At 38.6% G+C, this 24502-nt stretch overlaps 1 protein-coding gene and 1 long non-coding RNA gene across 8 annotated transcripts; one reads left to right on the top strand and one right to left on the bottom strand.

The window, feature by feature from the left end:
- Nucleotides 1-2129: 2129 nt before the first annotated feature.
- LOC133557396 (cyclin-dependent kinase 2-associated protein 1) lies at nt 2130-15037 on the bottom strand. Its single transcript, XM_061907816.1, has 4 exons — nt 14811-15037; nt 5106-5200; nt 2760-2886; nt 2130-2691 (listed from the first exon to the last, which is right to left on the bottom strand). Exons 1-4 carry the CDS (start codon nt 14875-14877, stop codon nt 2624-2626), a joined length of 357 nt encoding a protein of 118 aa, XP_061763800.1. The 5' UTR covers nt 14878-15037; the 3' UTR covers nt 2130-2623.
- On the top strand, nt 14163-24231 carry LOC133557397 (uncharacterized). Of its 7 annotated transcripts, XR_009807761.1 has the most exons (4): nt 14303-19778; nt 19912-19948; nt 20082-21260; nt 21394-24231. It is a non-coding gene; the product is annotated as an uncharacterized LOC133557397 (long non-coding RNA). The 7 variants fall into 7 exon arrangements; XR_009807757.1 differs by having other exon boundaries at nt 14281-21260; nt 21394-21434; nt 21568-24231; XR_009807756.1 differs by having other exon boundaries at nt 14282-20920; nt 21054-21260.
- Nucleotides 24232-24502: the final 271 nt, after the last annotated feature.

The raw sequence follows: 24502 nt of genomic DNA, 5'->3' as shown, positions 1-24502 counted from the left end.
TTTTTACACTTTTATGACAACTAAAAATGCTAAGTCTACATCCTGTACCTTCAAAAGTTGAGTAGTTTTGTTGTTATTTTCACACTTTTGACAAAGCTAAGAACGGTGATTCTACATCCTGTATCTTCTAAAGCAGAGTAGTTTTGTTGTATTTTGGTTTTATTTTCATGTTTTTACACTTTTATGACAATAAGAATGCTAGGTCTACATCCTGTACCTTCAAAAGTTGAGTAGTTTGGTTGTATTTTGGTTTTATTTTTGTTTTTACACTCTGACAACTAAGAATGCTGAGTCTACATCCTGTACCTTCAAAAGTTGAGTAGTTTTGTTGTTGTTATTTTCACACTTATGACACAGCTAAGAATGCTGAGTCTACATCCTGTATCTTCAAAAGTTGAGTAGTTTTGTTGTATTTTGGTTTTATTTTGTTGTTTTCACACTTATGACACAGCTAAGAATGCTGAGTCTACATCCTGTATCTTCAAAAGTTGAGTAGTTTTGTTGTATTTTGGTTTTATTTTGATGTTTTTACACTTTTATGACAACTAAAAATGCTAAGTCTACATCCTGTACCTTCAAAAGTTGAGTAGTTTTGTTGTTATTTTCACACTTTTGACAAAGCTAAGAACGGTGATTCTACATCCTGTATCTTCTAAAGCAGAGTAGTTTTGTTGTATTTTGGTTTTATTTTCATGTTTTTACACTTTTATGACAATAAGAATGCTAGGTCTACATCCTGTACCTTCAAAAGTTGAGTAGTTTGGTTGTATTTTGGTTTTATTTTTGTTTTTACACTCTGACAACTAAGAATGCTGAGTCTACATCCTGTACCTTCAAAAGTTGAGTAGTTTTGTTGTTGTTATTTTCACACTTATGACACAGCTAAGAATGCTGAGTCTACATCCTGTATCTTCAAAAGTTGAGTAGTTTTGTTGTATTTTGGTTTTATTTTGTTGTTTTCACACTTATGACACAGCTAAGAATGCTGAGTCTACATCCTGTATCTTCAAAAGTTGAGTAGTTTTGTTGTATTTTGGTTTTATTTTGTTGTTTTTACACTTCTGTGACAACTAAGAATGCTGAGTCTACATCCTCTAACTTCAAAAGTTGAGTAGTTTTGTTGTTGTTATTTTCACACTTATGACACAGCTAAGAACGGTGATTCTACATCCTGTATCTTCAAAAGTTGAGTAGTTTTGTTGTATTTTGGTTTTATTTTGTTGTTTTCACACTTATGACAAAGCTAAGAACGCTGAGTCTACATCCTGTATCTTCAAAAGTTGAGTAGTTTTGTTGTATTTTGGTTTTATTTTGATGTTTTTACACTTTTATGACAGTTAAGAATGTCGAGTCTACATCCTGTATCTTCAAAAGTTGAGTAGTTTTGTTGTATTTTGGTTTTTCTTCTGATGTTTTTACACTTTTATGATAGCTAAGAATGCCGAGTCTACATTCTGTATCTTCAAAAGTTGAGTAGTTTTGTTGTTGTTATTTTTACACTTATGACAGCTAAGAACGCTGAGTCTACATCCTGTATCTTCAAAAGTTGAGTAGTTTTGTTGTATTTTGGTTTTATTTTGATGTTTTTACACTTTTATGACAGCTAAGAATGCCGAGTCTACATCCTGTATCTTCAAAAGTTGAGTAGTTTTGTTGTATTTTGGTTTTATTTTGATGTTTTTACACTTTTATGACAACTAAGAATGCTGAGTCTACATCCTGTGTCTTCAAAAGTTGAGTAGTTTTGTTGTTGTTATTTTCACACTTATGACACAGCTAAGAATGCTGAGTCTACATCCTGTATCTTCAAAAGTTGAGTAGTTTTGTTGTATTTTGGTTTTATTTGGATGTTTTTACACTTTTATGACAGCTAAGAATGCCGAGTCTACATCCTGTATCTTCAAAAGTTGAGTAGTTTTGTTGTTATTTTCACACTTATGACACAGCTAAGAACGCTGAGTCTACATCCTGTATCTTCAAAAGTTGAGTATTTTTGTTGTATTTTGGTTTTACATTTTTGTACTTATTTTAAATATTATTATTTCTCAATTGTTTGTAAATGTTGCAATTTATAAATAAAGGTTTATTAAAAAAAACACAAAAGACAATGAATCACAATGACAACCGTATTGAAAATACAATTTATTACACAGTGTAATAAATACATACAAAGATGCAAGTAACAGCATTTTCTTTTAATAACAAAAAACCTGAACACGAATGAATTGACACTTTTCCGTGTCACACACACTCATGCATGGCCCCTAGATACTATAAAAAAAAAACTAAAAACTATAACCCTGTACAAAACAAGTGGGGTCGACACTTGAACCCACGGGCCTACTTAATGGCATGCAAAAAAAAAAAAAAAGAAACTAACAATCTCCCTGGAAAAACAAAAGTGCGCACGTAGAAACGACACCAATCATCCAGTTTGAATCCGACTCATCCACACGAGATTTAGATGACTCTCAGGAGCCATCGAGCATATTTGGAATCCACTCACTCACCATTTACTTCCTGACAAATAGGAAATGACATGCACTTGTTTTGTTGTTGTTGTTGCAATATTAAAGACGCACGCTGTTAAGTCTCCTTGCACTTGTGGAATGTGTGATTGTGGCTAAGACCTGGCGTTCCTCTCCGTCTCCGCCAAGCACTCACGCACCAGCCCCCGGGCGTGGATGATCCCTGCGGGGAGAGAAAGCCACTCCCCTCAACTCCACGCCCGCCGCCTTTGTAGCGAATGTGGCGCTTACCTCTTTTGAGGCGCTCCATGGCGCTCTTGCTGCCGGCGTAAGTGGGCCGGATCTCCTTGCCCAGCTCCTCGATGATGGCCAGCAGCTCTGCATATTTGTTCTGAGGCACTTGGCTGCCGGTCAGGCCCTGAAGGCAGAGCGGGACAAGGTCCAAGGGTCGCTGTGCACGGTCCTGGCTTCAAAACTTGAGGGTTTTTGTTGTATTTTGTGGTTTTTACACTTCTGTGACAACTAAGAATGCTGAGTCTACATCCTGGACCTTCAAAGGTTGAGTATTTATGTTGTATTTTGTTGTTTTCACCTTTATGACACAGCTAAAAATGTTGAGTCTACATCCTGTATCTTCAAAGTTGAGTTTTGTTGTATTTTGGTTTTATTTGGTTTTTTTTACACTTCTGTGACAACTAAGAATGCTGAGTCTACATCCTGTATCTTCAAAAGTTGAGTATTTATGTTGTATTTTGTTGTTTTCACATTTATGACACAGCTAAGGATGTTGAGTCTACATCCTGTATCTTCAAAGTTGAGTTTTGTTGTATTTTGTTGTTTTCACATTTATGACAAAGCTAAGAACGCTGAGTCTACATCCTGTACCTTCAAAAGTTGAGTAGTTTTGTTGTATTTTGGTTTTATTTTGATGTTTTTACACTTTTATGACAACTAAGAATGCTGAGTCTACATCCTGTATCTTCAAACGTTGAGTAGTTTTGTTGTATTTTGGTTTTATTTTGTTGTTTTTACACTTTTATGACAACTAGGAATGCTGAGCCTACATCCTGTACCTTCAAAAGTTGAGTAGTTTTGTTGTTGTTATTTTCACACTTATGACACAGCTAAGAACGTTGAGTCTACAAGCTGTATCTTGAAAAGTATAGTAGTTTTGTAGTATTTTGGTTTTATTTTGTTGTTTTTACACTTTTATAATAGCTAAGAATGCTGAGTCCACATCCTGTATCTTCAAAAGTTGAGTATTTTGGTTGTATTTTGTTGTTTTTGTACTTATGACTGCTAAAAATGCTGAGTCTACATCCTGTACCTTCAAAGTTGAGTTTTGTAGTATTTTGGTTTAATTTTGTCGTTTTCACACTTATGACACAGCTTAAAACACTGAGTCTACATCCTGTATCTTCAAAAGTTGAGTAGTTTTGTTGTATTTTTTTTGTTTGACCACTTTTATGACACAGCTAAGAATACTGAGTCTACATCCCATGTCATCAGAAGGCGGAAAGTTTGGTTCCGTTTTTGGTTTCATTCGTTCTTTTCACACTTTTATGACAACTAAGAATGCTGAGTCTACATCCTGTACCTTCAAAAGTTGAGTAGTTTTGTTGTTGTTATTTTCACACTTATGACAGAGCTAAGAACGTTGAGTTTACAACCTGTATCTTGAAAAGTATAGTAGTTTTGTAGTATTTTGGTTTTATTTTGTTGTTTTTACACTTTTATAATAGCTAAGAATGCTGAGTCTACATCCTGTACCTTCAAAAGTTGAGTAGTTTTGTTGTTGTTATTTTCACACTTATGACAGAGCTAAGAACGTTGAGTTTACAACCTGTATCTTGAAAAGTATAGTAGTTTTGTAGTATTTTGGTTTTATTTTGTTGTTTTTACACTTTTATAATAGCTAAGAATGCTGAGTCTACATCCTGTATCTTCAAAAGTTGAGTATTTTTGTTGTATTTTGTTGTTTTTGTACTTATGACTGCTAAAAATGCTGAGTCTACATCCTGTACCTTCAAAGTTGAGTTTTGTTGTATTTTGGTTTAATTTTGTCATTTTCACACTTATGACACAGCTTAAAACACTGAGTCTACATCCTGTATCTTCAAAAGTTGAGTAGTTTTGTTGTATTTTTTTGTTTTACCACTTTTATGACACAGCTAAGAATACTGAGTCTACATCCCATGTCATCAGAAGGCGGAAAGTTTTGTTCCGTTTTTGGTTTCATTCGTTCTTTTCACACTTTTGTAATAGCTAAGAATGCAGAGTCTATATCCTGTATCATCAAAAGTTGAGCATTATTTATTTAGCAGTATTTTCGTTTTATTAGATGTGTTTTATGAGCCTTTTCCACAAATAACTTTTGTTATCTTTACATTTTTATGACAGCTAAGAATGCTAAGTCTTCATCCCAAGTCATCAAACTGTGAGTTTGTTTTTTTTATGCTTACACCTTCGTCACAGGTAAGACAAAGTAAGTAACTAAAAGTGTTTCTGCTAAGGTAGTGTACCTGGGTTTTAAGTCCCAGCTTGACACGCCCAAAACGGATTGAGTCCATTTACATTGGAAAATGGTTTCCAAATATGAAGAAGTCGGATTGTGAGCACGTGTCAGGTGAGGCTTACCTGTGAGAACCCCAGAGACGGGGGTCCATAGTCGCTCAGAAGGGGCCTGTAGGACTGCAAGGCGGCCAGGTTGGCTGCTGACTGGAGGCTCCCAACTGTGGAAAATCGTTGACGAAAACCAATAATATAAAATAAGATGAGTCGGAATGAAAGAAGTAGGGGTGTGGGAAAAAATCGATTCGATTACGAATCGATTCTCTCTTTTTTTAATCAATTTTTTTTAATTTCTTAATCAATCCAACAAACCACTACACAGCAATACCATAACAATGCAATTCAATTCCAAAACCAAACCTGACCCAGCAACACTCAGAACTGCAATAAACAGAGCAATTGAGGAGACACAAAAACCACAAAAGTAGTGAAACAAAAATGAATATTATCAACAACAGTATCAAATATTAGTTATAATTTCAGACATTTATAAAAATAAAAAAAGAACAATAGTGTCTTTAGTTCCTGTCAGCGCTCTTATATTTGTCTGTTTCCTGTTTTTCCCCCTCTGTGCACTGTTTCCCCTCAGCTGCGGCTGATTGCCACCTGGCCACACCTGGTGTCAATCAGCCCGTTCCTATTTGAACCTGTTTTATCCTCCAGTCGAGTGCTGGATTATTGTCGTTGCTACTTGTCATGTAAATGTCGCTATTGTGGTTGCTACCTGTCTTGTCGATGTCGATGTGGCGGTAAGCTTTATTTGTTAGATGTTTGTAGCTTACTGTTTTTTGTTCCCTGCTTCCAGTTTGTTTTCATATTACTAGTACGACTTCTGTTTCCACACTAGGCCTTTTTGTTTGTTATCCGCCCACGTGCACGCTGTTTGTTGTAACCCTTTGGTTTGTTCTTGTTGTAGTACTTTTATTAAATCATGTTTACTCACTCCATACCTGCCTCCATCTCTGCATCCTGGGATTCGTCACAAGCTAACTCTGACAACACTGTGTCCTATATTTTCACAATGATAAAATAAGTCATATTTTTGGTTCGTTTAATAGTTAAAACAAATTTACATTATTGCAATCAGTTGATAAAACATTGTCCTTTACGATTATAAAAGCGTTTTTTTTTTTTTTAAATCTATTACTCTGCTAGCGCCCTGCGATGAGGTGGCGACTTGTCCAGGGTCTACCCCGCCTTCCGCCCGATTGTAGCTGAGATAGGCGCCAGCGCCCCCCGCGACCCCAAAAGGGAATAAGTGGTAGAAAATGGATGGATGGATGGATACTCTGCTAGCATGTCAGCAGACTGGGGTAGATCCTGCTAAAACTTATGTATTGAATGAATACAGAATCCTTTTGAATCGGGAGAAATCTCGTTTTTGAATCGAAAAATCGCGTTGAATCAAAAAAAATAATCGATATATAATCGAATCGCGACCCCAAGAATCGATATTGAATCGAATCGTGGGACAACCAAAGATTCGCAGCCCTAGAAAGAAGATATGAGAGAGGACAGAGGGATATATTCCACTAAAAGCCAACAAAGAGAGAGGACGGAGGGATATATTCCACTAAAAGCCAACAAAGAGAGAGGACGGAGGGATATATTCCACTAAAAGCCAACAAAGAGAGAGGACGGAGGGATATATTCCACTAAAAGCCAACTAAGAGAGAGGACGGAGGGATATATTCCACTAAAAGCCAACAAAGAGAGAGGACGGAGGGATATATTCCACTAAAAGCCAACAAAGAGAGAGGACGGAGGGATATATTCCACTAAAAGCCAACAAAGAGAGAGGACGGAGGGATATATTCCACTAAAAGCCAACAAAGAGAGAGGACGGAGGGAAATATTCCACTAAAAGCCAACTAAGAGAGAGGACGGAGGGATATATTCCACTAAAAGCCAACAAAGAGAGAGGACGGAGGGATATATTCCACTAAAAGCCAACTAAGAGAGAGGACGGAGGGATATATTCCACTAAAAGCCAACTAAGAGAGAGGACGGAGGGATATATTCCACTAAAAGCCAACAAAGAGAGAGGACGGAGGGATATATTCCACTAAAAGCCAACAAAGAGAGAGGACGGAGGGATATATTCCACTAAAAGCCAACTAAGAGAGAGGACGGAGGGATATATTCCACTAAAAGCCAACTAAGAGAGAGGACCGAGGGATATATTCCACTAAAAGCCAACAAAGAGAGAGGACGGAGGGATATATTCCACTAAAAGCCAACAAAGAGAGAGGACGGAGGGATATATTCCACTAAAAGCCAACTAAGAGAGAGGACGGAGGGCTATATTCCACTAAAAGCCAACAAAGAGAGAGGACGGAGGGATATATTCTACTAAAAGCCAACAAAGAGAGAGGACGGAGGGAAATATTCCACTAAAAGCCAACTAAGAGAGAGGACGGAGGGATATATTCCACTAAAAGCCAACAAAGAGAGAGGACGGAGGGATATATTCCACTAAAAGCCAACTAAGAGAGAGGACGGAGGGATATATTCCACTAAAAGCCAACTAAGAGAGAGGACGGAGGGATATATTCCACTAAAAGCCAACAAAGAGAGAGGACGGAGGGATATATTCCACTAAAAGCCAACAAAGAGAGAGGACGGAGGGATATATTCCACTAAAAGCCAACAAAGAGAGAGGACGGAGGGATATATTCCACTAAAAGCCAACTAAGAGAGAGGACGGAGGGATATATTCCACTAAAAGCCAACTAAGAGAGAGGACGGAGGGATATATTCCACTAAAAGCCAACAAAGAGAGAGGACGGAGGGATATATTCCACTAAAAGCCAACAAAGAGAGAGGACGGAGGGATATATTCCACTAAAAGCCAACTAAGAGAGAGGACGGAGGGCTATATTCCACTAAAAGCCAACAAAGAGAGAGGACGGAGGGATATATTCCACTAAAAGCCAACAAAGAGAGAGGACGGAGGGATATATTCCACTAAAAGCCAACAAAGAGAGAGGACGGAGGGATATATTCCACTAAAAGCCAACAAAGAGAGAGGACGGAGGGATATATTCCACTAAAAGCCAACTAAGAGAGAGGACGGAGGGATATATTCCACTAAAAGCCAACTAAGAGAGAGGACGGAGGGATATATTCCACTAAAAGCCAACAAAGAGAGAGGACGGAGGGATATATTCCACTAAAAGCCAACAAAGAGAGAGGACGGAGGGATATATTCCACTAAAAGCCAACTAAGAGAGAGGACGGAGGGCTATATTCCACTAAAAGCCAACAAAGAGAGAGGACGGAGGGATATATTCCACTAAAAGCCAACTAAGAGAGAGGACGGAGGGTTATATTCCACTAAAAGCCAACAAAGAGAGAGGACGGAGGAATATATTCCACTAAAAGCCAACTAAGAGAGAGGACGGAGGGATATATTCCACTAAAAGCCAACAAAGAGAGAGGACGGAGGGATATATTCCACTAAAAGCCAACTAAGAGAGAGGACGGAGGGATATATTCCACTAAAAGCCAACAAAGAGAGAGGACGGAGGGATATATTCCACTAAAAGCCAACTAAGAGAGAGGACGGAGGGATATATTCCACTAAAAGCCAACAAAGAGAGAGGACGGAGGGATATATTCCACTAAAAGCCAACTAAGAGAGAGGACGGAGGGTTATATTCCACTAAAAGCCAACAAAGAGAGAGGACGGAGGGATATATTCCACTAAAAGCCAACTAAGAGAGAGGACGGAGGGATATATTCCACTAAAAGCCAACAAAGAGAGAGGACGGGGGGATATATTCCACTAAAAGCCAACTAAGAGAGAGGACGGAGGGATATATTCCACTAAAAGCCAACAAAGAGAGAGGACGGAGGGATATATTCCACTAAAAGCCAACTAAGAGAGAGGACGGAGGGTTATATTCCACTAAAAGCCAACAAAGAGAGAGGACGGAGGGATATATTCCACTAAAAGCCAACAAAGAGAGAGGACGGAGGGATATATTCCACTAAAAGCCAACTAAGAGAGAGGACGGAGGGTTATATTCCACTAAAAGCCAACAAAGAGAGAGGACGGAGGAATATATTCCACTAAAAGCCAACTAAGAGAGAGGACGGAGGGATATATTCCACTAAAAGCCAACAAAGAGAGAGGACGGAGGGATATATTCCACTAAAAGCCAACTAAGAGAGAGGACGGAGGGATATATTCCACTAAAAGCCAACAAAGAGAGAGGACGGAGGGATATATTCCACTAAAAGCCAACTAAGAGAGAGGACGGAGGGTTATATTCCACTAAAAGCCAACAAAGAGAGAGGACGGAGGGATATATTCCACTAAAAGCCAACTAAGAGAGAGGACGGAGGGATATATTCCACTAAAAGCCAACAAAGAGAGAGGACGGAGGGATATATTCCACTAAAAGCCAACAAAGAGAGAGGACGGAGGGATATATTCCACTAAAAGCCAACTAAGAGAGAGGACGGAGGGCTATATTCCACTAAAAGCCAACAAAGAGAGAGGACGGAGGGATATATTCCACTAAAAGCCAACAAAGAGAGAGGACGGAGGGATATATTCCACTAAAAGCCAACAAAGAGAGAGGACGGAGGGATATATTCCACTAAAAGCCAACAAAGAGAGAGGACGGAGGGATATATTCCACTAAAAGCCAACTAAGAGAGAGGACGGAGGGATATATTCCACTAAAAGCCAACTAAGAGAGAGGACGGAGGGATATATTCCACTAAAAGCCAACAAAGAGAGAGGACGGAGGGATATATTCCACTAAAAGCCAACAAAGAGAGAGGACGGAGGGATATATTCCACTAAAAGCCAACTAAGAGAGAGGACGGAGGGCTATATTCCACTAAAAGCCAACAAAGAGAGAGGACGGAGGGATATATTCCACTAAAAGCCAACTAAGAGAGAGGACGGAGGGATATATTCCACTAAAAGCCAACAAAGAGAGAGGACGGAGGAATATATTCCACTAAAAGCCAACTAAGAGAGAGGACGGAGGGATATATTCCACTAAAAGCCAACAAAGAGAGAGGACGGAGGGATATATTCCACTAAAAGCCAACTAAGAGAGAGGACGGAGGGATATATTCCACTAAAAGCCAACAAAGAGAGAGGACGGAGGGATATATTCCACTAAAAGCCAACTAAGAGAGAGGACGGAGGGATATATTCCACTAAAAGCCAACAAAGAGAGAGGACGGAGGGATATATTCCACTAAAAGCCAACTAAGAGAGAGGACGGAGGGTTATATTCCACTAAAAGCCAACAAAGAGAGAGGACGGAGGGATATATTCCACTAAAAGCCAACTAAGAGAGAGGACGGAGGGATATATTCCACTAAAAGCCAACAAAGAGAGAGGACGGGGGGATATATTCCACTAAAAGCCAACTAAGAGAGAGGACGGAGGGATATATTCCACTAAAAGCCAACAAAGAGAGAGGACGGAGGGATATATTCCACTAAAAGCCAACTAAGAGAGAGGACGGAGGGTTATATTCCACTAAAAGCCAACAAAGAGAGAGGACGGAGGGATATATTCCACTAAAAGCCAACAAAGAGAGAGGACGGAGGGATATATTCCACTAAAAGCCAACTAAGAGAGAGGACGGAGGGATATATTCCACTAAAAGCCAACAAAGAGAGAGGACGGAGGGATATATTCCACTAAAAGCCAACAAAGAGAGAGGACGGAGGGATTTATTCCACTAAAAGCCAACTAAGAGAGAGGACGGAGGGATATATTCCACTAAAAGCCAACAAAGAGAGAGGACGGAGGGATATATTCCACTAAAAGCCAACTAAGAGAGAGGACGGAGGGATATATTCCACTAAAAGCCAACTAAGAGAGAGGACGGAGGGATATATTCCACTAAAAGCCAACAAAGAGATAGGACGGAGGGGTATATTCCACTAAAAGCCAACAAAGAGAGAGGACGGAGGGATATATTCCACTAAAAGCCAACTAAGAGAGAGGACGGAGGGATATATTCCACTAAAAGCCAACTAAGAGAGAGGACGGAGGGATATATTCCACTAAAAGCAACAAAGAGAGAGGACGGAGGGATATATTCCACTAAAAGCCAACTAAGAGAGAGGACGGAGGGATATATTCCACTAAAAGCCAACAAAGAGAGAGGACGGAGGGATATATTCCACTAAAAGCCAACTAAGAGAGAGGACGGAGGGATATATTCCACTAAAAGCCAACAAAGAGAGAGGACGGAGGGATATATTCCACTAAAAGCCAACTAAGAGAGAGGACGGAGGGATATATTCCACTAAAAGCCAACAAAGAGAGAGGACGGAGGGATATATTCCACTAAAAGCCAACAAAGAGAGAGGACGGAGGGATATATTCCACTAAAAGCCAACTAAGAGAGAGGACGGAGGGATATATTCCACTAAAAGCCAACAAAGAGAGAGGACGGAGGGATATATTCCACTAAAAGCCAACAAAGAGAGAGGACGGAGGGATATATTCCACTAAAAGCCAACTAAGAGAGAGGACGGAGGGATATATTTCACTAAAAGCCAACAAAGAGAGAGGACGGAGTGATATATTCCACTAAAAGCCAACTAAGAGAGAGGACGGAGGGATATATTCCACTAAAAGCCAACAAAGAGAGAGGACGGAGGGATATATTCCACTAAAAGCCAACTAAGAGAGAGGATGGAGGGATATATTCCACTAAAAGCCAACAAAGAGAGAGGACGGAGGGATATATTCTACTAAAAGCCAACAAACAGAGAGGACGGAGGGATATATTCCACTAAAAGCCAACAAAGAGAGAGGACGGAGGGATATATTCCACTAAAAGCCAACTAAGAGAGAGGACGGACGGATATATTCCACTAAAAGCCAACAAAGAGAGAGGACGGAGGGATATATTCCACTAAAAGCCAACTAAGAGAGAGGACGGAGGGGATATATATTCCACTAAAAGCCAACTAAGAGAGAGGACGGAGGGATATATTCCACTAAAAGCCAACAAAGAGAGAGGACGGAGGGATATATTCCACTAAAAGCCAACAAAGAGAGAGGACGGAGGGATATATTCCACTAAAAGCCAACTAAGAGAGAGGACGGAGGGATATATTCCACTAAAAGCCAACAAAGAGAGAGGACGGAGGGATATATTCCACTAAAAGCCAACTAAGAGAGAGGACGGAGGGATATATTCCACTAAAAGCCAACAAAGAGAGATGACGGAGGGATATATTCCACTAAAAGCCAACTAAGAGAGAGGACGGAGGGATATATTCCACTAAAAGCCAACTAAGAGAGAGGACGGAGGGATATATTCCACTAAAAGCCAACAAAGAGAGAGGACGGAGGGATATATTCCACTAAAAGCCAACAAAGAGAGAGGACGGAGGGATATATTCCACTAAAAGCCAACTAAGACAGAGGACGGAGGGATATATTCCACTAAAAGCCAACTAAGAGAGAGGACGGAGGGATATATTCCACTAAAAGCCAACAAAGAGAAAGGACGGAGGGATATATTCCACTAAAAGCCAACAAAGAGAGAGGACGGAGGGATATATTCCACTAAAAGCCAACTAAGAGAGAGGACGGAGGGATATATTCCACTAAAAGCCAACTAAGAGAGAGGACGGAGGGATATATTCCACTAAAAGCCAACTAAGAGAGAGGACGGAGGGATATATTCCACTAAAAGCCAACTAAGAGAGAGGACGGAGGGATATATTCCACTAAAAGCCAACTAAGAGAGAGGACGGAGGGATATATTCCACTAAAAGCCAACAAAGAGAGAGGACGGAGGGATATATTCCACTAAAAGCCAACAAAGAGAGAGGACGGAGGGATATATTCCACTAAAAGCCAACTAAGAGAGAGGACGGAGGGATATATTCCACTAAAAGCCAACAAAGAGAGAGGACGGAGGGATATATTCCACTAAAAGCCAACTAAGAGAGAGGACGGAGGGATATATTCCACTAAAAGCCAACAAAGAGAGAGGACGGAGGGATATATTCCACTAAAAGCCAACTAAGAGAGAGGACGGAGGGATATATTCCACTAAAAGCCAACAAAGAGAGAGGACGGAGGGATATATTCCACTAAAAGCCAACTAAGAGAGAGGACGGAGGGATATATTCCACTAAAAGCCAACAAAGAGAGAGGACGGAGGGATATATTCCACTAAAAGCCAACTAAGACAGAGGACAGAGGGATATATTCCACTAAAAGCCAACTAAGAGAGAGGACGGAGGGATATATTCCACTAAAAGCCAACAAAGAGAGAGGACGGAGGGATATATTCCACTAAAAGCCAACTAAGAGAGAGGACGGACGGATATATTCCACTAAAAGCCAACAAAGAGAGAGGACGGAGGGATATATTCCACTAAAAGCCAACTAAGAGAGAGGACGGAGGGGATATATATTCCACTAAAAGCCAACTAAGAGAGAGGACGGAGGGATATATTCCACTAAAAGCCAACAAAGAGAGAGGACGGAGGGATATATTCCACTAAAAGCCAACAAAGAGAGAGGACGGAGGGATATATTCCACTAAAAGCCAACTAAGAGAGAGGACGGAGGGATATATTCCACTAAAAGCCAACAAAGAGAGAGGACGGAGGGATATATTCCACTAAAAGCCAACTAAGAGAGAGGACGGAGGGATATATTCCACTAAAAGCCAACAAAGAGAGATGACGGAGGGATATATTCCACTAAAAGCCAACTAAGAGAGAGGACGGAGGGATATATTCCACTAAAAGCCAACTAAGAGAGAGGACGGAGGGATATATTCCACTAAAAGCCAACAAAGAGAGAGGACGGAGGGATATATTCCACTAAAAGCCAACAAAGAGAGAGGACGGAGGGATATATTCCACTAAAAGCCAACTAAGACAGAGGACAGAGGGATATATTCCACTAAAAGCCAACTAAGAGAGAGGACGGAGGGATATATTCCACTAAAAGCCAACAAAGAGAAAGGACGGAGGGATATATTCCACTAAAAGCCAACAAAGAGAGAGGACGGAGGGATATATTCCACTAAAAGCCAACTAAGAGAGAGGACGGAGGGATATATTCCACTAAAAGCCAACTAAGAGAGAGGACGGAGGGATATATTCCACTAAAAGCCAACTAAGAGAGAGGACGGAGGGATATATTCCACTAAAAGCCAACTAAGAGAGAGGACGGAGGGATGTATTCCACTAAAAGCCAACAAAGAGAGAGGACGGAGGGATATATTCCACTAAAAGCCAACAAAGAAGCCGCCTTCCAAAGCGCTCACACAATGGGAAGGCATCAACGGCCTGCAGTAGCGCGCCTCCGCCAGCAGATGTCGCCAAAGAGCGCCGCCGCGTTGGCGGGGATCAATCGGCCGCTCGGAGCGGGGAGCATCATGGAGGAGGAAGCGGAACGAGGCTGCCTTCAACCAGACGCGACTGATACATTTTTTTGTCACCGTCTAACGGCGCCCGCCCGGCGGGGAGCGAGACCCCAGACGACGGCCGAGCACACGGGGGGATTCCGCGGTCTTCGCCCGTCGCGTCGGTGCCGTCCGTGGGCTCGGCCGCGCCGCGGATGGCGCTCTTTTTTTGTGACATTAGTAATAATGGCGGATATGAATTAGCCTAGCTCCCAGGATGTGACCCGACATATGTAACCGGACAAAAACTACACACGGGCTTCTTCGCCAGGTATTTCTCCCACAGCCCGAGTGGAAGCCTCGATATAAGCCGCTCTCCCGCCGACCTACTCGGACGTTTTGTGCTCACCCTGGTTCCCCGAAGTTCCCGGAGTGTGCTGGTGGGCATTGGGCTTGTAGGACATTCCGAGAGACATTGTAAAGCAAAGAAATAAAAATGACCCGACATTCAGCGAGGCGTCTTGTCTCCCACTTTTTCTTGTTTACGGCGGCGGCGCCGGCAAACATGGCCGTCACTGGATGTTGACACCCCGCCAGCCGAGCATCCCCAGCCCGCCTAACACACACTTTGTGCGGCCAAAAGTGGCATCTTTGACACGCTCTTTTCAGCCCACTTGGAGCACATTTTGGACAAGTTTGGCTGCGCTTCTGCGCCACATTTTAAGTCACTTTGGACACATTTTAAGTCACTTTGGACACGTCTTCAGGACAGGGATAACAATATTAAAAACACTTATATACTTTTTGTTAATTGAATTAAGGATGTATGTCCTTTCCTCTTTTCTATTATGTATATATGTGTGTATGAATAGTTTCGTTCTATTTTGCTTTTATTTTGCTGTTTCTACACTTCTGCGACAGCCAATAGTCTACATCCCATGTCTTATAAAGGTGAGTTATTTTGGTTTTATTTTGTCGTCTTTACAATTTTTTGACAACTAAGACTGCTGAGCCTCCACACTGCATCATCAAAAGGTGAGTAGTTTGGGCTTATTTTGTTGTTTTTCACCTATTTGACAGCAAATAACGTTAAGTGAATGTGGTTTTTGTTTTGTTGTCTTTACACTTTTATGACGGTCAAAAGTCTACATCCCATGTCTTATAAAGGTGAGTCATTTTGGTTTTATTTTGTTGTCTTTACAATTTTTTGACAAGACTGCTGAGCCTCCACACTGCATCATCAAAAGGGGAGTAGTTTGGGCTTATTTTGTTGTTGTTTTTCACTTATTTAACAGCAAATAACGTTAAGTGAATGTGGTTTTTGTTTTGTTGTCTTTACACTTTTATGACAGCCAATAGTCTACATCCCACGTCTTATAAAGGTGAGTCATTTTGGTTTTATTTTGTTGTCTTTACAATTTTTTGACAACTAAGACTGCTGAGCCTCCACACTGCATCATCAAAAGGTGAGTAGTTTGGGCTTATTTTGTTGTTGTTTTTCACCTATTTGACAGCAAATAACGTTAAGTGAATGTGGTTTTTGTTTTGTTGTCTTTACACTTTTATGACAGTCAATAGTCTACATCCCATGTCTTATAAAGGTGAGTCATTTTGGTTTTATTTTGTTGTCTTTACAATTTTTTGACAACTAAGACTGCTGAGCCTCCACACTGGATCATCAAAAGGTGAGTAGTTTGGGCTTATTTTGTTGTTGTTTTTCACTTATTTGACAGCAAATAACGTTAAGTGAATGTGGTTTTTGTTTTGTTGTCTTTACACTTTTATGATAGTCAATAGTCTACATCCCATGTCTTATAAAGGTGAGTCATTTTGGTTTTATTTTGTTGTCTTTACAATTTTTTGACAACTAACACTGCTGAGCCTCCACACTGCATCATCAAAAGGTGAGTAGTTTGGGCTTATTTTGTTGTTTTTCACCTATTTGACAGCAAATAACGTTAAGTGAATGTGGTTTTTGTTTTGTTGTCTTTACACTTTTATGACGGTCAAAAGTCTACATCCCATGTCTTATAAAGGTGAGTCATTTTGGTTTTATTTTGTTGTCTTTACAATTTTTTGACAAGACTGCTGAGCCTCCACACTGCATCATCAAAAGGTGAGTAGTTTGGGCTTATTTTGTTGTTGTTTTTCCACTTATTTGACAGCAAATAACGTTAAGTAAGTGTGGGGTTTTTTTTGTTGTCTTTACACTTTTATGACAGCCAATAGTCTACATCCCATGTCTTATAAAGGTGAGTCATTTTGGTTTTATTTTGTTGTCTTTACAATTTTTTGACAACTAAGACTGCTTAGCCTCCACACTGCATCATCAAAAGGGGAGTAGTTTGGGCTTATTTTGTTGTTGTTTTTCACTTATTTAACAGCAAATAACGTTAAGTGAATGTGGTTTTTGTTTTGTTGTCTTTACACTTTTATGACAGCCAATAGTCTACATCCACGTCTTATAAAGGTGAGTCATTTTGGTTTTATTTTGTTGTCTTTACAATTTTTTTGACAACTAAGACTGCTGAGCCTCCACACTGCATCATCAAAAGGTGAGTAGTTTGGACTTATTTTGTTGTTGTTTTTCACCTATTTGACAGCAAATAACATTAAGTGAATGTGGTTTTTGTTTTGTTGTCTTTACACTTTTATGACAGTCAATAGTCTACATCCCATGTCTTATAAAGGTGAGTCATTTTGGTTTTATTTTGTTGTCTTTACAATTTTTTGACAACTAAGACTGCTGAGCTTCCACACTGCATCATCAAAAGGTGAGTAGTTTGGGCTTATTTTGTTGTTGTTTTTCACTTATTTGACAGCAAATAACGTTAAGTGAATGTGGTTTTTGTTTTGTTGTCTTTACACTTTTATGATAGTCAATAGTCTACATCCCATGTCTTATAAAGGTGAGTCATTTTGGTTTTATTTTGTTGTCTTTACAATTTTTTGACAACTAACACTGCTGAGCCTCCACACTGCATCATCAAAAGGTGAGTAGTTTGGGCTTATTTTGTTGTTGTTTTTCACTTATTTGACAGCAAATAATGTTAAGTGAATGTGGTTTTTGTTTTGTTGTCTTTACACTTTTATGACAGCCAATAGTCTACATCCCATGTCTTATAAAGGTGAGTCATTTTGGTTTTATTTTGTTGTCTTTACAATTTTTTGACAACTAAGACTGCTGAGCCTCCACACTGCATCATCAAAAGGTGAGTAGTTTGGCCTTATTTTGTTGTTGTTTTTTCACTTATTTGACACCAAATAACGTTAAGTGAGCCCAATTGTAGCTGAGATAGGCGCCCGCGACCCCAAAAAAGGGAATACGCGGTAGAAAATGGATGGATGGAGTGTGGTTTTTATTTTGTTGTCTTTACACTTTTATGACTGACAATAACGCAGTCTACATCCCACGTCTTATAAAGGAGAGTATTTTTGGTTTTCTTTTGTTGTCTTTACACTTTTTTGACAACTAAGACTGCTGAGCCTCCACACTGCATCCTCAAAAGGTGAGTAGTTTGGGCTTATTTTGTTTTTTCCACTTATTTGACAGCAAATAGCGTTACGTGAGTGTGGTTTTATCTTTATTTTGTTTTCTTTACACTTTTATGACAGCCAATAATGCTGAGTCTACGTCCCACGTCATATAAAGGTGAGTCATTTTGGTTTTATTTTGTTGTCTTTACAATTTTATGACAACTAACACTGCTGAGCCTCCACACTGCATCATCAAAAGGTGAGTAGTTTGGGCTTATTTTGTGTTTTTTTTCCACTCATTTGACAGCTATTAACATTAGGTTTTCATTTAATGTCTTTGAAAGGTGTGTGGTTTTATTTTGTTGTCTTTACACTTTTATGACAGCCAATAACGCTGAGTCCACGTCCCATGTCCTATAAAGGAGAGTATTTTTGGTTTTGTTTTGTTGTCTTTACAATTTTATGACTGTTAAGACTGCTGAGCTTCCACACTGCATCATCAAAAGGTGAGTAGTTTGGTTGCATTTTGGGTTTATTCTGTTATTTTACACTTATTTGACAGCAAATAACTTTACTTGAGTGTGGTTTTATTTAGTTGTTTTTACACTTTTATGACAGCCAATAACACTGAGCCTACATCCTACGTCTTATAAAGGTGAGTAATTTTTGTTTTATTTTGTTGTCTTTACAATTTTATGACAGTTAAGACTGCTGACCCTCCACACTGCATCATCAAATGGTGAGTAGTTTGTTTTCTTTACACTTTTATGACAGTCAATAACGCTGAGTTTACATCCCACGTCTTATAAAGGTGAGTCATTTTGGTTTGGTTTTGTTGTCTTAACAATTTTATGACAACTAACACCACTGAGCCTCCACACCAAATGGTGAGTAGTTTGGGCTTATTTTGTTGTTTTTTCACTTATTTGACAGCAAAGAACGTTAAGTGAGTGTGTTTTTTATTTTGTTGTCTTTACACTTTTATGACAGCCAATAACGCAGAGTCTAAATCCCACATCTTATAAAGGTGAGTAATTTTGGTTTTATTTTGTTGCCTTTACACTTTTATGCTGAGCCTCCACACTGCGCCATCAAAAGGTGAGTAGTTTGGTTGTATTTTGGGTGTATTTTGTTGTTTTTATACCTGGACAGCAAATCTTTAAACATCTTTGAAAGGTGAGTGGTTATATTTTGTTGTCTTTACACTTTTATGACAGCAAATAACGCTGAGTCTACATCCCATGTCTTGTAAAGAGGAGTCATTTTTGGTTTTATTTTGTTGCTTTTACATATTTATGACAGCTAAGACTGCTGAGCTTCCACACTGTCATCAAAATGTGAGTAGTTTGGTTGTTTTGGTTTTATTTTGTTGTTTTTACACTTATTTGAAAGCAAATAACGCTAAGTCTACATCCCACATCTTATAAAGGTGAGTAATTTTGGTTTTATTTTGTTGCCTTTACACTTTTATGCTGAGCCTCCACACTGCGCCATCAAAAGGTGAGTAGTTTGGTTGTATTTTGGGTTTATTTTGTTGTTTTTATACTTAGACAGCAAATCTTTAAACATCTTTGAAAGGTGAGTGGTTATATTTTGTTGTCTTTACACTTTTATGACTGCAAATAACGCTGAGTCCACATCCCATGTCTTGTAAAGGGGAGTCATTTTTGGTTTTATTTTGTTGCTTTTACATTTTTATGACAGCTAAGACTGCTGAGCTTCCACACTGTCATCAAAATGCGAGTAGTTTGGTTGTTTTGGTTTTATTTTGTTGTTTTTACACTTATTTGAAAGCAAATAACGCTAAGTCTACATCCCACATCTTATAAAGATGAGTAATTTTGGTTTTATTTTTTTGTCTACACTTTTATGCTGAGCCTCCACACTGCGCCATCAATAGGTGAGTAGTTTGGTTGCATTTTGGGCTTATTTTGTTGTTTTTACACTTATTTGACAGCGAATAACGTTACATTTTTAACGTCTTTGAAAGATGAGTATGGTTTTATTTTGTTGTCTTTACACTTTTATGACAGTTAAGACTGCTGAGCCTCCACACTGCATCATCAAAAGGTGAGTAGTTTGGTTGCATTTTGGGCTTATTTTGTTGTTTTTACACTTATTTGACAGCGAATAACGTTACATTTTTAACGTCTTTGAAAGATGAGTATGGTTTTATTTTGTTGTCTTTACACTTTTATGACAGTTAAGACTGCTGAGCCTCCACACTGCATCATCAAAAGGTGAGTAGTTTGGTTGCATTTTGGGTGTATTTTGTTGTTTTTATACTTGGACAGCAAATCTTTAAACATCTTTGAAAGGTGAGTGGTTATATTTTGTTGTCTTTACACTTTTATGACAGCAAATAACGCTGAGTCTACATCTCATGTCTTGTAAAGAGGAGTCATTTTTGGTTTTATTTTGTTGCTTTTACATATTTATGACAGCTAAGACTGCTGAGCTTCCACACTGTCATCAAAATGTGAGTAGTTTGGTTGTTTTGGTTTTATTTTGTTGTTTTTACACTTATTTGAAAGCAAATAACGCTAAGTCTACATCCCACATCTTATAAAGGTGAGTAATTTTGGTTTTATTTTGTTGCCTTTACACTTTTATGCTGAGCCTCCACACTGCGCCATCAAAAGGTGAGTAGTTTGGTTGTATTTTGGGTTTATTTTGTTGTTTTTATACTTAGACAGCAAATCTTTAAACATCTTTGAAAGGTGAGTGGTTATATTTTGTTGTCTTTACACTTTTATGACTGCAAATAACGCTGAGTCCACATCCCATGTCTTGTAAAGGGGAGTCATTTTTGGTTTTATTTTGTTGCTTTTACATTTTTATGACAGCTAAGACTGCTGAGCTTCCACACTGTCATCAAAATGCGAGTAGTTTGGTTGTTTTGGTTTTATTTTGTTGTTTTTACACTTATTTGAAAGCAAATAACGCTAAGTCTACATCCCACATCTTATAAAGATGAGTAATTTTGGTTTTATTTTTTTGTCTACACTTTTATGCTGAGCCTCCACACTGCGCCATCAATAGGTGAGTAGTTTGGTTGCATTTTGGGCTTATTTTGTTGTTTTTACACTTATTTGACAGCGAATAACGTTACATTTTTAACGTCTTTGAAAGATGAGTATGGTTTTATTTTGTTGTCTTTACACTTTTATGACAGTTAAGACTGCTGAGCCTCCACACTGCATCATCAAAAGGTGAGTAGTTTGGTTGCTTTTTGGGCTTATTTTGTTGTTTTTACACTTATTTGACAGCGAATAACGTTACATTTTTAACGTCTTTGAAAGATGAGTATGGTTTTATTTTGTTGTCTTTACACTTTTATGACAGTTAAGACTGCTGAGCCTCCACACTGCATCATCAAAAGGTGAGTAGTTTGGTTGCTTTTTGGGCTTATTTTGTTGTTTTTACACTTATTTGACAGCGAATAACGTTACATTTTTAACGTCTTTGAAAGATGAGTATGGTTTTATTTTGTTGTCTTTACACTTTTATGACAGTTAAGAAAGACTGCTGAGCCTCCACACTGCATCATCAAAAGGTGAGTAGTTTGGTTGCATTTTGGGCTTATTTTGTTGTTTTTACACTTATTTGACAGCAAATAACGTTACATTTTTAACGTCTTTGAAAGATGAGTATGGTTTTATTTTGTTGTCTTTACACTTTTATGACAGCCAAGAACGCAAAGTCTACATCCCACATCTTATAAAGGTGAGTAATTTTGGTTTTATTTTGTTGCCTTTACACTTTTATGCTGAGCCTCCACACTGCGCCATCAAAAGGTGAGTAGTTTGGTTGTATTTTGGGTTTGTTTTGTTGTTTTTATACTTAGACAGCAAATCTTTAAACATCTTTGAAAGGTGAGTGGTTATATTTTTTTGTCTTTACACTTTTATGACAGCAAATAACGCTGAGTCTACATCCCATGTCTTGTAAAGGGGAGTCATTTTTGGTTTTATTTTGTTGCTTTTACATTTTTATGACAGCTAAGACTGCTGAGCTTCCACACTGTCATCAAAATATGACTAGTTTGGTTGTTTTGGTTTTATTTTGTTGTTTTTACACTTATTTGAAAGCAAATAACTCTTAAGTCTACATCCCACATCTTATAAAGGTGAGTCATTTTGGTTTTATTTTGTTGCCTTTACACTTTTATGCTGAGCCTCCACACTGCGCCATCAAAAGGTGAGTAGTTTGGGTGTATTTTGTTGTTTTTATACTTAGACAGCAAATCTTTAAACATCTTTGAAAGGTGAGTGGTTATATTTTGTTGTCTTTACACTTTTATGACAGCAAATAACGCTGAGTCCACATCCCATGTCTTGTAAAGGGGAGTCATTTTTGGTTTTATTTTGTTGCTTTTACATTTTTATGACAGCTAAGACTGCTGAGCTTCCACACTGTCATCAGAATGCGAGTAGTTTGGTTGTTTTGGTTTTATTTTGTTGTTTTTACACTTATTTGAAAGCAAATAACGCTAAGTCTACATCCCACATCTTGTAAAGGTGAGTAATTTTGGTTTTATTTTGTTGGCTTTACACTTTTATGCTGAGCCTCCACACTGCGCCATCAATAGGTGAGTAGTTTGGTTTTATTTTGGGTTTATTTTGTTGTTTTTATACTTAGACAGCAAATCTTCTTTAAACATCTTTGAAAGGTAAGTGGTTATATTTTGTTGTCTTTACACTTTTATGACAGCAAATAACGCTGAGTCTACCTCCCACATCTTATAAAGGTGAGTAATTTTGGTTTTATTTTGTTGCCTTTACACTTTTATGCTGAGCCTCCACACTGCGCCATCAAAAGGTGAGTAGTTTGGTTGTATTTTGTTGTTTTTATACTTAGACAGCAAATCTTTAAACATCTTTGAAAGGTGAGTGGTTATATTTTGTTGTCTTTACACTTTTATGACAGCAAATAACGCTGAGTCTACATCCCACATCTTATAAAGGTGAGTAATTTTGGTTTTATTTTGTTGCCTTTACACTTTTATGCTGAGCCTCCAAACTGCGCCATCAAAAGGTGAGTAGCTTGGTGGTATTTTGTTGTTTTTATACTTAGACAGCAAATCTTTAAACATCTTTGAAAGGTGAGTGGTTATATTTTGTTGTCTTTATACTTTTATGACAGCAAATAACGCTGAGTCTACATCCCACATCTTATAAAGGTGAGTAATTTTGGTTTTATTTTGTTGCCTTTACACTTTTATGCTGAGCCTCCAAACTGCGCCATCAAAAGGTGAGTATTTTGGGTGTATTTTGTTGTTTTTATACTTAGACAGCAAATCTTTAAACATCTTTGAAAGGTGAGTGGTTATATTTTGTTGTCTTTACACTTTTATGACAGCAAATAACGCTGAGTCCACATCCCATGTCTTGTAAAGCGGAGTCATTTTTGGTTTTACTTGGTTGCTTTTACATTTTTATGACAACTAAGACTGCTGAGCTTCCACACTGTCATCAAAATGTGAGTACTTTGGTTGTTTTGGTTTTATTTTTACACTTATTTGAAAGCAAATAACGCTAAGTCTTCATTTTACGTCTTTGAACGGTGAGTGTGGTTTTGTTTTGTTGTCTTTACACTTATTACATACAGCTAAGAATGTGAAGTCTACATCCCATGTCATCCGTAAAGTGAGTAATTTGGTTTTATTTTGTCGTCATTACACTTAATTGACAGTAAAAAAACGTTATGTCTTCATTTATTGTCTTTGAAATGTTTTTTTTTTGTTGTCCACACTTTTATGATAGCAACAAGCGTCAAGTCTACATCCTATGTCGTCGTACGGTCAGCAGTTTTGGCTTTGTGTAGTAGTTTTACCTTGCACTTTCAGATGTGGCGACCAGTTGTAGTTACTGACAGTGGTTTTCTGAAGTGTTCCTGAGCCCATGTGGTGATATCCTTTACACACTGATGTCCCTTTTTGATGCAGTACCGCCTGAGTGATGGTAGGTTGCGTAACATCATGGCTTACGTGCATTGATTTCTCCAGATTCTCTGAACCTTTTGATGATATTACGGCGCGGGGATGGTGGAATCCCTAAATTCCTTGCAATAGCTGCTCGAGAAATGTTGTCCTTAAAGAATTTACTGACAAAGTGGCGACCTTCGCCCCGTCCTTGTTTGTGAATGAGTGAACATTTCATGCAAGCTGCTTTTATACCCAATCATGGCGCACACCTGTGGGAGGTTCCAAATAAGTGTTTGATGAGCATCCCTCAACTTTCTCACTCTTTTTTGCCACTTGTGCCAGCTTGTTTGAAGCATGTTGCAGTTATCAAATTCCAAATGAGCTAATATTTGCCAAACAAATAAAGTTTTCCAGTTCAAACACGAAATATCTCGTCTTTGCAGTCTATTCAATGGAATATAAGTCGAAAAGGATTTGCCAACCATTGGATTCTGTTTTTATTTAGCATTTACACAAAGTGACAACTTCACTGCTTTTGGCTTTTGTGGAATAGAAAAAAAAGAACACCAATAAGGAATATTTAAATGTATACTTACACAGAGAAGGAATAAAATGCAATTATACTTACAGATAGACTTGGGGTCAGCAACCTAAAATGTTGAAAAAGCCATATTGGACCAAAATGTCTGAAGCTGCCT

The sequence above is a fragment of the Nerophis ophidion genome, linkage group LG08, assembly GCF_033978795.1.
Source record: "Nerophis ophidion isolate RoL-2023_Sa linkage group LG08, RoL_Noph_v1.0, whole genome shotgun sequence".
Taxonomy (NCBI): Eukaryota; Metazoa; Chordata; class Actinopteri; order Syngnathiformes; family Syngnathidae; genus Nerophis; species Nerophis ophidion.
The sequence above is the reverse complement of the archived record's forward strand: the minus strand, read 5'-3'. Positions and strand labels throughout refer to the sequence as shown.

Excerpts from the sequence above, each read along its gene's own strand:
- LOC133557396 (XM_061907816.1), bottom strand. The coding sequence starts at position 14,877 with ATGTCTCTCGGAATGTCCTACAAGCCCAATGCCCACCAGCACACTCCG. Across the intron at positions 2,887-5,105 it reads CGTCTCTGGGGTTCTCACAG|GGCCTGACCGGCAGCCAAGT; the intron begins GTAAGCCTCACC and ends CTCTGCCTTCAG. Across the intron at positions 2,692-2,759 it reads CATGGAGCGCCTCAAAAGAG|GGATCATCCACGCCCGGGGG; the intron begins GTAAGCGCCACA and ends CTCTCCCCGCAG.